The 15,192-nt window shown below is 62.2% G+C and overlaps 1 protein-coding gene across 4 annotated transcripts in view; it reads right to left on the bottom strand.

Annotated features, from left to right (window-relative positions):
• The window catches only part of GSE1 (Gse1 coiled-coil protein), a 297,677-nt gene that overhangs the window by 28,039 nt on the left and 254,446 nt on the right, over window positions 1-15,192 (bottom strand). For 2 of the 4 annotated variants that reach the window (XM_025369673.1, XM_025369674.1), the window contains exon 2: window positions 13,866-14,084. The exons of the other annotated variants lie outside the window; for them this stretch is intronic. In XM_025369673.1, coding sequence (XP_025225458.1) covers window positions 13,866-14,084 — 219 coding nt within the window. The remainder of the gene's footprint in view (window positions 1-13,865; window positions 14,085-15,192) is intronic. 4 annotated transcript variants of the gene reach the window in all.

The raw sequence follows: 15,192 nt of genomic DNA, 5'->3' as shown, positions 1-15,192 counted from the left end.
AGACACTCCTCCTGAGGCCCAACTGGGTCAGCAGCTCAGTCTACCCCAGGCACTCCCTATCCCTTCGCCCCACTCTCCCTGGTCAAGTGGCACAAAGCACAGATGCTCTGGTGCCCAGGGCCGCCAACCGCCACCAGACAGGAAGGAACCTGGGCAGGGCAGGCAGGACCAGCACCTGACAGCCCTGAGTGACAGACGAAGGTGGCACCTTTCGGGACAGACATGGAGCCCGGGAGTTAGAGAACACACGTGTTTCTAGATGTCGTGAGCCAGTGGTCTGTAAACATCCCAGGACACACAGGCCAGCCGGGCCACGCTCCTGCCCCGCCGAGAGGCAGCTCCACACGTGAGCAGCAGAGACCCCAAGCCTTGTCCAAGTCTTCCCAGGGAGCCCCATGTGCTTGGGGGATGTGGGGGTCACAGGAAACGGTATCCCCTCTGGGGGCTCCCGTCAGGCTGGGGAGACGGGGCTGGAGGGTGGCAGGAAACAAACATAAAAAGTGGTCGGCACTGGCTGCGCGCGGTGGCTCACGCCTGTAATCCCAGCACTTCAGGAGGCCGAGGCGGGCCGAGGAGATCGAGACCATCCTGGCCAACATGGTGAAACCCCGTCTCTACTAAAAATACAAATATTAGCTGGGTGTGGTGGCAAGCACTTGTAATCTCAGCTACTTGGGAGGCTGAGGCAGGAGAATCGTTTGAACCCGGGAGGCGGAGGTTGTGGCGAGTGGAGATCGCGCTGCTGCACTCCAGCCTGGTGACAGCGGAGACTCCATCTCAAAACAAAAAAAGAAGTGGTCAGCACCCCTCAATGGGGCCCAGCCAAGCAGGGACGCAGTGAGGTGGTGGCTGAGGAAGCCCAAATGGCAGCCACTCAGGGTGACCCTGGGGGAGTTTTATTTTTACATTTCAGAAACTGAGATGTAATTCACCATCTTTAATGATACATGTCAGGAGGTTTGCTTAGGTTCGCTGTTTACAACCACCACAACGACCTACCCCAGAACTCGCCCATCATCTCACAAAGAACCCCTCAGCCCCCCGGATGCCATGGGGATGGAAGAATGGGTGGCTGCAGCCCTGCTGGTAGCAGGGGGAGGGTACAGGGCAGGCAGGAGGGCTCAGGGCCTGGGTGACAGATGGCTACAGCCAAGAGGATACCCCAAGGGCAGGGGGTGCGGACGGGCAGGTGCAGCAGGGGTTTGGACAGGGGAGGATAGGGAGAAGTGTTCTCAGGCCCTAAGGGAGGGGGCTCCCTCCATCACGGAGCAAAACTGCCTTCTCAGACCAGGGCTCCCCTCTGTTGCCTCCCTCCCACCCAGGTCAGAAAGGGACCAAGCGTGTGTGGTGGCAGGGGTGAGGGTGAGGATGTCCAAAGGCACCTGCTCCAAGAGTCCTCCTATCCCCAAGCAGGTGCCAGCCTCACTTCCACAGCCCCCACCCCCTTGTTGTGGGAGTCAAGTCCCCATGACTGAGGCCAGAGCAGCTCCCCAGAGGCTGGGGCTGCTGGTGGGGCCTGGGACTGGGCCTGGGGCTCCAGAGCTCTGCTGCTTCTGGGTCAAGAGCCCTGCCCAGCCTCACGAGGCTCGGGGGAGCACAGCTGCACACTCACACCCCCGACTCCAGCTGACCTGCGGCCTGCAGGGAGGAGACCCTGTGCCGCTCACACGGTTGTGGACTTGTACACAGGTCAGTGTCCAGCTCACCCTCCCCAAGCCCCCTTCCCAAGCCCCTGACACAGGCCTAGGGAAGCTCTCCATCCCCAAGAGCCAAACACAGCACCCAGTCAGTGTCCAGCACAGGCCAAGGTCCTCAACAGGGCAGGCCACAGAGGTGGCCCTGGATTCTATGGTATCACAGCACAGTGTCCGCTGGGGCAGGTTCCGGCAGGAGCAGACACACGTCCACCCACCAGCAGCACCGTGTGTCCAGGCAGCCACCCATCACAGCCGCTGCGCAAGCTCACACCTGGGCTCACGGGGACAGGTGCTGCCGTCTGAGGCGGTGAGGTACAATTGGGCACCTTCTGTTTGCAAAAGCCCCACTTGGGAGGCACCTGCAGCCCGGGGCATGGCAGAAGCAGGGGTCAGATGCCCTTTCCAGGAGAACCCCAGCCCACCGGCTCCCGGCATCCTCCCGGCTTCTGTTCAGAACTGGCCTTGGTTCCGGGGGCAGAAGCAGCGTCATCCCCGCTTCACTGCATCCGGAGTGGGCACACACACATTCACCAAAGAAAACGGCTTACAGGGGGTGCCCAGAGTCGTCAGGCAGCCAAAGTGGCCTCCGCGGTGTGACGGGAGGGGGAGGCTCCACAGGCATCCCCATGTGGAAACAGAACTTTGTTCTCCCAAAGGTGCTCCCTTGGCGGGGGCAGCTGCCCCGTCCCCAGAGCACAGTCCTGTTGCCTCCTGCAGAAACGCTATCTGGGCCTCTTTAATGTGGATTCCTGGCTTGTGTGCAGCCTGCAAAACTGGACAGGGCAGCCCCATGGCAGACACTCAGTCCAGCCACATTGGCCATGCCCCAGAGCAGCCCGGAGGCACAGTCACACTCTGCCCAGCAATGAACTACGCAAGGCAAGGCCCCCACCTCATCACGCTCCCACCCACCACGACCTGGCCCAGGTAGGGAGGGAGGCTGAGGGCTGCTGCCCCTGAGGCGTGACCCGCCCCCAGGCCCCCAGATGGACTAGCCACTCACTCACTGCCCACACCCCGAGAACTCCACCACCCCAAGTCGGCTGGGCCAACCCCTGGGACTGGGCACTGTGCCGGCGGGATACTAGATCCACCTGAGGAAGGGAAACGCTGGCTGCAGGGCAGGGCACCATGCCCCTCACCTCGGGGGCAGGGGGCGGGACAAGAGAACAGGCCTCAGCCCTCCTATCTGTGGGTTCGTTCTGCACACTGGCGGTCTAGCTGCTTTTCTGTACGTATTTAGATTTTGAGAAAAAGTTCACTTAAAGTTTTTGGGGGAAAAAACCAAAAACCAGGGAAAGGATCTTTCTTTCAAAAAAAATTCCGTGGAATCTCCATGGCTCTTCGGTTTCAGTTGTTACCGTTTCACTGAGCTATGATTCCGTCCCGCGTAACTCACCCACCCAGCGCATGGCCCCCCGGTTCCAGCACGTTCAGAGTTGCGCGACCATCACCACAATCCATTTTAGAGCATTTTTGTCACCCCAAAAGGAACCCGGTACCCACGAGCAGCCACTGCCCTCTCCCCCAGGCCCCGCACGCACTGGCTTTCGTCTCTGCGGGGGGGCCTGTTCCGGAGACCTCACATCAAGGGAATCCCACCGCGTGCACTCTCATCTGGCGTCTCTCACTGGAGCCGCGTTTTCACGGCTCATCCACGTGGCAGCACCTAAGAGAATCTCTCCTTCCTGAGGCTAAGTGACAGTCCACTGTGTGCCTCTGCTCACCCAGTCCTTACTGGTTTGCCCTCAGCTGGTGGCATACAAGCTGGGCCCACCTTGTGGCCACTGTGAACAGCACTGTGCCCACCATTTTTTTTTTTTTTTTTTTTGAGACAGGATCTCACTCTGTTGCCCAGGCTGGGCTGGAGTGCAGTGGTGCAATCACAGCTCGTTGCAGCCTCAACCTCTTGGGTTCAAGCGATCCTCCCACCTCAGCCTCCTGAGGAGCTGGGACTAAAGGCATGTGCCACCAGGCCCGGGTAGAGTTTGTTTGTTTTTGTTTTTTTTTTTGGTAGAGACAGGGTCTCGCTATGGTGCCCAGGCTGGTCTCAAATTCCTGGGCTGAAGCGATCCTCCCGCCTCGGCCGCCCACAGTGCTGGGATTACACATTACAAGTAACTGCGCCTGCCTCACCACTCTTCTTCGTGGGATGCCCTCCTGTGCACCCGGCCCAAACCCAGGGTGACCCCATCTAGATTCCAGTAGCTGTGACTGGAGGAAATGTGGACATCTGTGCTCTGGAGTTGAAAAAGGAAATAAAACCAAGACACCAAGAGCCGCCACCCCGTCAAGGCAGAGGCTGCTGAGAGCTCACGATCCGGGCTCCTGTTGCCCAGGGGAAAAGTTGGGGCCAATGGCCAGGTGGGTTCTGGGTCCTCCCTGGGGACCGGACAGACAGCGGGGAGGTGGGAACAGGAGCCCCACCATGTGGCAAGCCTCAGGGACCTCAGACTTCTCTGTACCCCAACTCTACAAATGGGGAGAACCTTGCAGCCCATGCATAAGGGGGTGCAGAGACCCCGCACTGCCCCATCCCTCTGAACCCCACTTCCCAGAGAGACCCCTCGCCATGACCAAGGCAGCCTCCACTCCAGAGTCTCTGAATGAGCCTTGTTTCTAAGCAGCAGTGGGTGAGGAAGTGAGAGGAGTACGTGAGCGGCGGGCAGCTTCTCTGGGGAAGGGTCTTGCCTGGGGCCAGGGGAGGCCATTGACACTCAGCGGCCTAATCCCTGCCGGGGGATGCTACTCACCAGACCAGCCAGCTCAGCCTCGATCGATGCCCCCGCAACGCCAGGCCCATTAGCGAGGCTGGCGCCTGGCCCTCGAACCCTCATTCTCACTGCGTGGCTAGAGCAGGAAGGTCTGTGATTGCTGTAATTAACTGGCGGTATTCAGCCAGGAGTTAGTCAATGAAACGGATCCGGATTGGAGATGACAAGAGGCAGCCCGCGTCCGCGTCACCTCTGCTGTCTGACCTCGAAGATTAGTGCTGAGGCCCATGGGCAGATGTAATTAACAGCTGACACCCCAAAGTCAGCCGGCGAGTGGACTGAGGGCAAAAACAGGACTGCAGCACCACAGCAGCACCTGTCAGCCACCCAGGCTCAGGCCCACCCCGCCAGGCAAAAACCACTGGCACCCCCTGAAGAGTCATCAGTCTTTAAGAGGCACCTGGGGGCCAGGCCCCAGGACCACTCTCAGGGCACTGGAGACCGAGGCGGGCGTGGCCCCACTGCGGTCAGGCCCCAAAGCCACAGGCCCTGGCCAGGCCAGCAGTGAGCACGGAAGGAAAAGGGAGGGCAGGGCACTCTGAGGGGTAAAGACTCCCCGGCTGAGCTCGGGCACAGGCATTCCCCGGCCGCCGTCCTGCACGGCCCCGACCCACCCCAGAGCCTGGCCCCACTGCAACCAGTCAGGGGAACGGCGGAGAGAACAGAACGGTGACTAACGGACGTGCTTCCCTAAAGAGAGTCCCTGGAACGTCTCTGTGAGATGCCCACTCCCACAGCCAGGGCTGCCCACAGCTTAGCAGGGCCAGAGCCCCAGGGGGCGGCTCCGGCGTCCACAGCCCATGCCTAGCCCATGCCTACTCCATGCTGCCGATGGAGACACAGATGAGAGGCAGTTTGAATAGGCAGGTGAGTGACAGACCCATCACAGCCCCTCAGAAGGAGGGTCCCCAGCTGCAATCTGCCCCCTGCTTTCAACCATGCAGGGGCAGGTGCCGGCCAGGGTGGGAACCCAGGGGACCCTGTGTGTCTGCTAACCTGGGGGCTCTTCCTGTCATCTGTTCTGTCCCGAAGTCAGTGTTTAAAAGTTTCTTTTTAATTAAAAAATATTTTCAGAGACAGGGTCTCTCTCTGTTGCCCAGGCTGGAGTGCAGTGGTGCAATCATGACTCACTGCAGCCTCAACCTCCAGGGCTCAAGTGATCCTCCCACCTCAGCCTCCAAGTAGCTGGGACTATAGGCGTGCAGTATCACACTGAGCTCCCAGCTCAATCTTGAAACAGCTCTGGGCAGAGTCCACTGAGCAGGAGCTTCAGCGTGCCACGTGCCATGACTCTGGAGTAGCCAGGCCAACAGCAATGCCGGCTGGGCCCTCGGCCAGTGTGGGCTGGAACAGCTGGAGGGCGGGCGGGGCAGGTCCATAGAACCTGTGTCTGCCCGGGCTGCTCCTCCACTCTCTACCCTCACCTACCGAGCTGTTTCCATTCAAAACCTGGGAACCCAGCCCTGGCGGACTTGTGGCGACATGGACGTGGAAAGGAGCCTGGCCAGAGGAGGTCCAGTGCTTTGCCCGGGAGGCCCAGAAGGCCCATGGGAGCCACAGGAAGCCACCAGCCAGTGAGTAGGCAAGTGGGACAGGAGCCGAGTCACCCCAGTCGCTTTCCTTGAAATCTGCCCAGCTGAACGGGAACAGCAGACCCCAAAGGAAAGAGCCAGTCAGCTCCCTGCCCACTGGGAATCATGCGGGTCTGGGAGGTGAAGTCCCCATCGCACAGGTGACGAGAACAGGCTGGGAGACCTTCTGGAGTCACTGCAGCCCTGGCACACGGGACAGCAGGCACACCACAGCGCAGGGCTGAAGTCACGCCACGACCCCCTGCGTCCCAGGGAGACGTGGGAGACGAAGTAGTAGCAGCCGCCCTACGTGGCTCCCAGGACGGGCCTCTCCCAACCTGCGGCCTGCGTCCACCCACGAGGCCCCACCTCACAGCTGCAAAGGGTGGGGGACTGTCGGCCAGTGGCGGGCTCCCATACCCACCCTGCCATCGTGTGCCACAGTCATCAAACCCAAACTGACAATGGGAGGTGTGGGTTTCTAGCTTGAAATGCATTTTGCCGGGACCGATTATTTGCTGAACAGCGTGAGCTGAGATGCTGGACCCTGGGAGCCGGATAGGGCCGGGAGAGTCCGCGTGAGGCCACAGGAGCTGAGATGGGTACCCCGAGGGAGGTGGGGCATTAGGGTGAGGAGGAAGAAACAGGCACAGTGGTTGCGAGGAGGCAGAGGGTGCATCGGGGAAACTGGAAAAAAATCACCCTTATATCCAAGTGGCTAGGGGAAGCCTTGCCTCCATTATCCCAGGACAGGCCCCCACCAGCTGACACGCCAAGTACTGGGCCCCTCCACCATGCCCAGGGCTCCCCACTGTGCAATGCGGAGAAGAGGTCAGGATAGGTGGTGGGGTCCTCTCCACCGGCCTTGCTCCCCTCCGCCCCTGTCCCCCGGGCCAGGAGGACGGAGGAGCACGCTGAGGACGCCACGGTGCTCACACCTGCGCTGGAGACAGACCGGCTCCAGACGCCTGCAGAGCCACCGCCGCCGCAGACTGACACCCACGCGAGGCGCGCCTGCCAGGCGGGATCCTTCCTCCGTGTTTGTTTTGCTGTTTTCTTTGAGAGGCAGATTTCCGAGGCAGTGGCAGAAAGGGGGAGCCTCTCCCCCGCCCAGGCCGGCTCCACGGCGGAATCACTCCCACGGCAAATCATGAGGAAGACTCCATGGTCCCTGCTCACTCAGGTGGGATCCTGGTTTCAGGTGGCACCAGGGACCAAACAGTAACCAGATCTGCCTCCCCTCTCGCCTGCAAAGCCAGTGACAAGACGAGGCAGGCAGCCAGCAGACACCACCGGGGAAGGCGGCACAGGGCCCCGCAGGCCTTGATGACAAGAGAGCAGTTCCAGCCCCACTGCCACCACCCGTCAGCCCCGTCCCTGTGGCCCAAGCTGGGCTCTGGGTGGCTGGGCCACTCCTGCCGCAGGTAACACAGCGGCTAACACCTGCTTGGAGAGGCCTCTGGCAGCTTCCAGGGCAGGTACCATGAGCCCCTTGGCTAGTGTTAAGGGAGCAAAGTGTGGGCAGGGAAGCCATGAGTCCCAGCCACTGGGCTGGTGACAAGAAATGGGGTGGGAACAGGCTCAGACTCTTGTGCGTCCAACCCCAGCTCTCTGCATCATGGGTGGTGCTGGGGTGAGGTGGGGCTTCCTCTCCAGCCAGGAGCACCTGCTCAGAACTGTCCTCCAGATGGCAGCTCTCCCAGCCCACCTGGGAAGGCTCTGGTGCTACCCTGTTCCCAGAGCACTGGCCTCCCAGAGCAAAGGCCCACAGCATGATCGCCCCCAACTGTTTCCCAGGGAGGAGGTGCCCGGTCCCAGGTGCTGCCTCTGCCTCCTGGAGCAGCTGAGGACACGCAAGGCTCCCCGCACCTCCGCCCCCCGCCGCCTTGGCAGACGGGCACTGCGTCCCCGCGGGAGGCTGCTGCCTGCTGCGTACGGCAAGCAGATGCCACACAGCTTGTGAGGGCGCCTGGCAGCAGCCCTGGCTTCGTCACACAGCAGTGGGGGCGGCAGTGGAGGCTCCACGGCCTGCCCTCTGCAGGGGCCAGAGGGGAAGGGCCAGAGACACCCGGCAGCCCCCAGCCTGGACAGCTCCACGGCAGGCCCAACAGCTGTCAGACCCCAGCCCAGCTCAGGGCTGCCTTCAGGGTGTGCAGCTGGGGAGCCTGAAGCACAAGGCCTGGCTCCAGGCACAGGCGTTCCTGTGGCACCCTCGGGGCAAACACCTCTTATTCAGTCAACAAGCACCTCCAAGGACAGGGATGATGTGGGGATCCCGACACACCCGCAAGGCAGGCTAGGCCTGGTGCCCAGGAGGCTCAGAAGGGGGTCAAAATCTGTCCAGGGCAGGGGGTGGGACATGGGGCTGGGACCCACCCCTCAGTCTTGGGACTCCTAGGCTGGCATTTCAGATGCCTATCGGGGTGGTGGGGTCTCTCTGTGCAGAAGAGGTCCTGGCAGGAGAGGCAGGGAGGGAGGTGGTCGCTAGGCCGTCACTCCAAGGAGGCGGGGGGGGGGGTCCTCTGCTTGTACCCAAGGACCCGGTGCCACCTGAGAAGCCTGGGCTATGGCAGGAGCTGGTCCACCTGCATTGGAGGGAGGGCTGGGTGGCCCCGGGGACATCCCTTTGGTGGCTGGCACAATGTGGGAGGAACAAAGAGATCAACAGCCACCAGGGCAGAACAGGGTCAGGGACGCCTGGGCTCAGACTGGAGCCTGGGTCGGTCACTGGGAAAGGGCCGGGGGTGCAACCCAGGCTCAACTCGGGATCACGCCCAAACCTGCAACCCAAGGCTCCTTCCAGAACACGCTGCATGGGGCTTGGGCACTCCAAGCCCCCCTTTCTCCCAGGAAGTCAAGACAAACAGGCAGCCACCCGGCCTTGCCTGCACCCTGCACCACTGGGAGAAGAGGAAGCCACCGCAGGCTCCCGGCCCAGAGCCACTGACGGGGGGAAGCCATGGCAGACCCACACCTTCCCACCCCACCGGGGCAGCACACACCCTCCCTGGGCAGATGATAGGGGTCACCGGGGTAGGAAGGAGAGTGGGCAGAAGGCGTGGCAGTGGGTGGAGGGGTGTGGGAGGCCACGTAGGAGGTGAGGGTGGCAAGAATGGGGAAGGTGAAAGGAGGCAGCATCAGGGTAGGGGGCAGGGAAGGGAGCCAGGGTGGAGGCCTGCTGCACTGACGCTCATGCCACCATGCCCAGCTGCGGCTCATTCTCACTGAGGCCCCACAATTCATGAGATAGAGACCTGCTCCTCACCCAAGTAACAGCGGAAGCTCAGAGAGGCGAAGCGGCCTGCCCAGATCACACAGCAAGGAAGGAAGGTAGGGGTGTGCATCGGCGATTCCCAAGCGTCCGCCCTCGCCCAGAGAGCCCCGGCCTCGGGAGTGAGTAGGTTAAACGGTCAGGCTGGCGCTGGGGATGGGTGTCTGGCCCCGTGCTGGTGGGCGGGTGACTGAGCTTTGAAGATGAGAATACATCTCAGCCTCCAGAAATATAAATCCCAGCGAGGGCCTCCTTTTCCTCTCCTTCCTAGCCTTTCTCCTGGGGCAGCGCACGCCACAGCTTCGTCTGAATTGAATTTTTAAACCGCACCCTTGAGACACAATGAGAGGAGAGACGTGGAGGCAATCACGGTCAGATGGCAAAAAATGAGAGGCGCTTCCAGAAGTCGCCAGGCGCGCACTGGAGAGGAGGGTCAGTGTGAGTGAGAAAGAAGGCTGCCGCAGGCGGCCAGGGCCCGGTGGACCCCTGACGAGGGGCCTCATGGGGCAGCACAGCCTCTGCTGTTCCCTGAGTGCGCCAGCCCTGCCACCTCTCCTGCCACCTACCCCTGCAGCTCCGGGAGCTGCCCCGCTTCCATCCCTGCCCCCTCTGCCCGGGACGTGCCATCGCCAGGAGGCAGCCCTGGCTGTGGGCCTGTGAGTTGGCCAGCTCAGCCGCTAGCCCGCAGGGGCTTGGTGCTCTCTTGGGCACCTGGCAGGCACCAGAGGGACCCCGTCCCCTGGGAGGTGTGGCTTTCACAGAGGCCCAGTCTCCCTTTCTGCGGGGAGGAGGCTATACCTGCGTGGCAGGGGGCTACGTTGTCTCAGGCACGAGTTGGGGGTTGGAATTCCCCACACCACTTACAACGTGAGACCCGGGCAAGCCGGGGGCTCAGTTCTCATCCACCAGAGGCGAAGGCTGTGTGAGCAGCACAGCGAGCCCGCCAGGGGCACAGCAGGCGCTCGATACACAGCTACTGCCGAGATGAAGGCAAGGAGGCCCTCGCTGGTCCACCTCCAGGATGGAGCAGAAAGGCAGCTGGGGGTTCGTGGCCCCACCCGGGTCGTCCCACCACAAGAGGCAGAAAGGGCTGTCACGCCACAGACGGTCCACGAGGACCAGGAGATGTCATACTCAGAGGAGTCCAGACACACGCCGCGCCAGCCCCTGTGTACGAAATGCCCACAGGCACGTCTACAGAGTCAGAAAGCAGACAGCAGCCGCCAAGGGCTGAGGGAGGACGTGGAGGCTGACAGCAAATGCCACTGGGGTTCTCTTAGGGGTGACCTAAATGTTCTAGAATTAGATAGTCACACACTGTGTACGAAAATCACGAAATCGGCCGGGCGCGGTGGCTCAAGCCTGTAATCCCAGCACTTTGGGAGGCCGAGACGGGCGGATCACGAGGTCAGGAGATCGAGACCATCCTGGCTAACACGGTGAAACCCCGTCTCTATTAAGAAATACAAAAAACTAGCCGGGCGAGGTGGCGGGCGCCTCCCAGCTACTCGGGAGGCTGAGGCCGGAGAATGGCGTGAACCCGGGAGGCGGAGCTTGCAGTGAGCTGAGATCCGGCCACTGCAGTCCAGCCTGGGTGACAGAGCGAGACTCCGTCTCAAAAAAAAAAAAAAAAAAAAAAAAGAAAATCACGAAATCACGCACTTCAACAGGGTGAATTTTATGGCATAGGAATTATAACTAAAAAAATTTTAAATAAAAAATCCAGACCCCTCCCACTGCCAAGTCTGCCGAAGGTTCCCCCTGCTGCCCTCTGGCGCAGGCGGGGAGGTAGCAGAGGGAAGCTGGAGGGCCCACATGTCCCCACCATCACCCAGGATTCCACAACCCGCAGGGAGGCAGGGTCAGCGCGCTGACGGCCAGGCAGAGACTCTTGTGCGCCAAACGCCAGCTCCCTGCACCAGGGGCAGTGGTGCTAGGGGTGGGAGGGGCTTCCCCTCCAGCAGGGACCACTGGGACCACCTGCTCAGAACTGTCCTAACAGTGGCTCTCCCAGCCCACCTGGGAAGGTCCGGCAGCAGCAGGACCCGGGCACGACCCCACCCGCTGCGGCTGCCGTCTTGCGACTTGACCTTTCTGAACCTCGGCCTTCTCATCTGCCCAAGGGGCCTGGGAGGGCTGCCGGCCAGTTCCACGGACGGGGAAAGGTGAGGTCAGGGTGGGTGTGACTCCATGAGAATGCGGACCAGGTGCACTGAGTGGCTGAGGTCACGAGAACGAGTCACCCAGTCCCTCCTCATCCAGACCAAGGCCTGACCAGTGATGACCAGATGGAGACTCATCAAAATGGAAGTGGGGACGACAAGGGCCCAGGCCCAGCTAAGGGCGTCGCAAGACCCGAACACTGCTCCACAAACCTTGGCGTTCCCAGCTCAATGGGGGTGACTTGGGTGAGTGAACCAGTGGGCACATAGCTCAGGCAGTGGCACTGCTCGCCCGCTCTCCTGACCCTCTGCCACCCAGTTCCCAGGCATTCATCCGGGGGCATCTTTCCTGCGGGGCAACCACCCTGGGGGACCCTTCCCAGTGCCCCGGTCGCAGCTGGGAGGGAGGAGGCCCCGAGGCCATGGTGTCTGGCCTCCTGCCATGGGTGCCCAGTGGCACACTTTGTCACTGGCCAGTGGCACACTTTGTCACTGGCCAGTGGGGACCAGCAGCCTCTGGCACTCAGGCCGCCCGCTGGCCGAGCCACCAAGCCAAGTGCTTGGGACAGCCTGGGGCAGCAGAGAGGAAGCGACCGCCCTATGAGGCAGGCTCCTGCTGTGACGCCCATGGCCGCTGCCAGGCCCAGGGAGGGAAGGCGAGTCTGAACACCTCTCCACCACCTTCCTTGGCGAGGAGGGAAACCTGCCCTTTCCTGACGACGTCCTCCGCAGCGTTACCCGGGGTGGAGCCCAGAGGCCCCAAAGCAGACACAGCTGCTGGATGAAGGCAGGATGCAGGGGTAACCCAGCCCGGGCAGCACCAGCGCCAGCCACTTGTCGCCCGTGGCCTCGGAAATCCCTCACCAGCCCTGGTTCTCCTGCCCCCAAACGCTGGGAAAAAAGACCACTGCGGCAGGAGGAGCCGGGCCAGCTCTGCCCTCGCTTCTCTCTGCCCCTCTCAGGAGAGCCCAGGTCTCGACTCCAGGCTCAGCTTCCTCCCGGGGTCTGTCCCCAGTCGCCTTGTTCACCACCCCGGAGAGTCCAGTCTGCCTCTCCCGAGCCATCTGCCTGCAGCTGCCTAGCCTCTTGACACAGGTGGGGCCCATGCAACCTGGCCCGCTCAGGCGTGGCCAGGGAGTCCCCTGCTGGGGGCGTGGAGGGTTTTCTGGTGGTCCCGCCTGTGCCTGGTTTGCCAGGAAGAGCCAGGAGGCAAGGAACTGCCCCCTGGTGGTACAGAAACCAGACCCCAGTGGGCCTCCCTCCTGGGCCAGTGTCCCCCATCCATCAACGCCAGCTGTGTCCTCTCGCACTCCCCCACTCTCCAGTGAGCAGTAGCAGAAAGGACCCAGGAAGGAGACACTCAGAAATGAGAAGACCCCCCAGCCCACCCTGGTCAGGGCAGGTGTCCCCTCTGCCAAGCTGGAACCCGGATAATATAAAGACGGACACAGCTCTGCACGTGTTGCTCTGTGGCCACCCTGGAGGGCCCTGGAACCCAGGATCCTAAGCCATGGGCCTTTCAGGTAAATGAAGCAGATGCCATTGGGGTCCCTGTTTCCTCAGCTCCCCTGCCTGTGAGCAGTGAGTCCAGAGGGTGTCCGAGGCCGGAATCCACAGGGCCAAGGCCCCCAGCAGCTCCAGCCGCCCAGTGAGCCACCCCGTTCGTGCCAGCAGCAGCCCGGGCATGGGCAGCCAATGGTCATCGCAGGCCCCAAGAAGTGCCCCAAAGCCAGAGCCAAAGGGGGCCTCTTTAGAGGTTCACTGCACAGACAGGAAAAACGAAGCTCAGAGGGTCAGTACGGGCCCCGGGTCACACAGCAGGTCCTGCCCAGGTGATACCAGAAGCCAAGGCTCCAGACCCCAAGGGGCCGCTTGTCTACGCTCCCCCCAGTCTCTGCCTCAGGGAGTTAAGCAGTGGTGGGGTCAGCTGTGCTAGAGATCCCCGCTCCAGACCACTGTGTGTCCAGGGACACCATGTTCTCTGCCACGTCTGGAGGGGGTGGTCGAAGCCTGGGCAAGGGGCCACTCAGGGAGCACTAGGGCCTAGCTCTCCCTCTGCAGCCTGGTCCAGGGCACCCACCCTCCTCCCAACCAAGTCACAGAGCTGGCAGGAGGACCTCGCTACGGCCAGACATCCCTACAGTGACTCCGGGGGCCGAGGAAGGACAGAGGCAGGAGAGACAGAAGCACAGAGGCAAAGCAGAGGTGCTGGGGCGGGCGGGTGGGCTGGCCCAGGGTCTGCAGCTCAGACAGCACTGCCTGCTCCACGCAGAGCACACGGCACAGGAAAAACCAGACCTGCTGTGCACGTGCACGCCGCGGGCGGGAGGCTGAGTCCTGGCCTCGGGAGCCGCAGCTCCCCCCACGCGCAGCCTGGCGGGCCCCCTTACCTCTGGGCTCCTCCGCCTGTTTGGCGAGCTTGCGCAGCGCGGCGGCAAAGCTGGAGGATGGCGCGGCCTGGGCCGACAGCGCGCTGCTGGTGGCGGGGCTGCCGCTGGGCACCAGGGCGCCATTGAGCGGCGAGGGGGTGAGGGGGTTGACGGTGGCGGTGGTCCTGGTCGCGGTGGAAAGCATCCCTAGCGAAGGGGACTTGGGCTCATGGCTCATGCCTGAAACAGGAAAAGAAGAACCAGAGGTCACCCAGAGAGCAGGAGCGCCCAGCACCAGAGCAGGGTGGGCAGGGCTGGGGCGGGGGGTGCCGGTGTCAGCAGCAGCATGCAGGGAGCAGGGGCAGCCCCGGGGGGTCCAGCAGGACAAGCAAGAACAGGACAGAGCCAGCGCTGCGGAGAGAACAGACCCTGTCCCCAGAGTCCAGATGGAACCTGGCACAGACCCAAGGGGCCCCCAGGACCCCAGATGCTGACTGGCTTGGGCCAGCACTGTCCCTCTACCTCTCCAGGGCAATCTGGGCTGGGCAGGCCGCGCAGGATCCCGCGTATCACCCAACAGGCCCCAGACCATCGAAGGGTGTGGGGAAGGAGACCGAGGCCCAGGGTGAGGAGGCGTTCAGCCCGCATCCTCAGGATAGAAACACGCCAACGGAGAGGCCCAGGGATGACGGGAACCAAGACAACTGCTGTGGCCACCGACGCGACAAGCACACGATGCCAGGCACGCAGGGCAATGCCCTCAGGAGGCTGGCACGAGTTCTGCCCCACATTACAGAAAAGGAAACTAAGGCCCCAACTCAGCCCAGTCCACATGGGCACTCAGCGCAGACCCCCAGCCTCCCCGCCACTCAGGGACCCTGTGCGTCTCTGTCTGAGAGGGGTCCCAGAGATGGGGCCACACAGGCAGGCTGACGGGGAGTGGTGGAGAACACGGCTGCCCCACAGACCCCACTGTGGCCCTTTACTGGGCACAGAGTCTGCCCTGAGATGCTAAAAACAGAAAACTGCGAATCCAAACCGCGGTGCAGCTTGGAACCCTCCCTTTCCTTCCAGGGCCAAGTTCAGGCCGACCTGGCCCAGCAACAGCTGACCTGGCCCTCCCGGACAGTGGTGGTAGCTACAGCAGCAGCAGGTCTGAGCCCATCTGGTGACATTAGAACCACTGGGGAAAGGACATGGCCACCTCCGAACAAGCCCTCAGTCCTCCCATCCCGTGTGTCCAACCAATAAAAGCCCAACTTGGTCAAAATGTTTTTCACCAGCATCCCCTCCCTCCCGAGACGCCCCCACCCCTACATCACCCACAGGCCAGGATCCCGGCTTCCTC

This window comes from Theropithecus gelada, chromosome 20, assembly GCF_003255815.1.
Source record: "Theropithecus gelada isolate Dixy chromosome 20, Tgel_1.0, whole genome shotgun sequence".
In the NCBI taxonomy this organism is placed as follows: domain Eukaryota; kingdom Metazoa; phylum Chordata; class Mammalia; order Primates; family Cercopithecidae; genus Theropithecus; species Theropithecus gelada.
The sequence above is the reverse complement of the archived record's forward strand: the minus strand, read 5'-3'. Positions and strand labels throughout refer to the sequence as shown.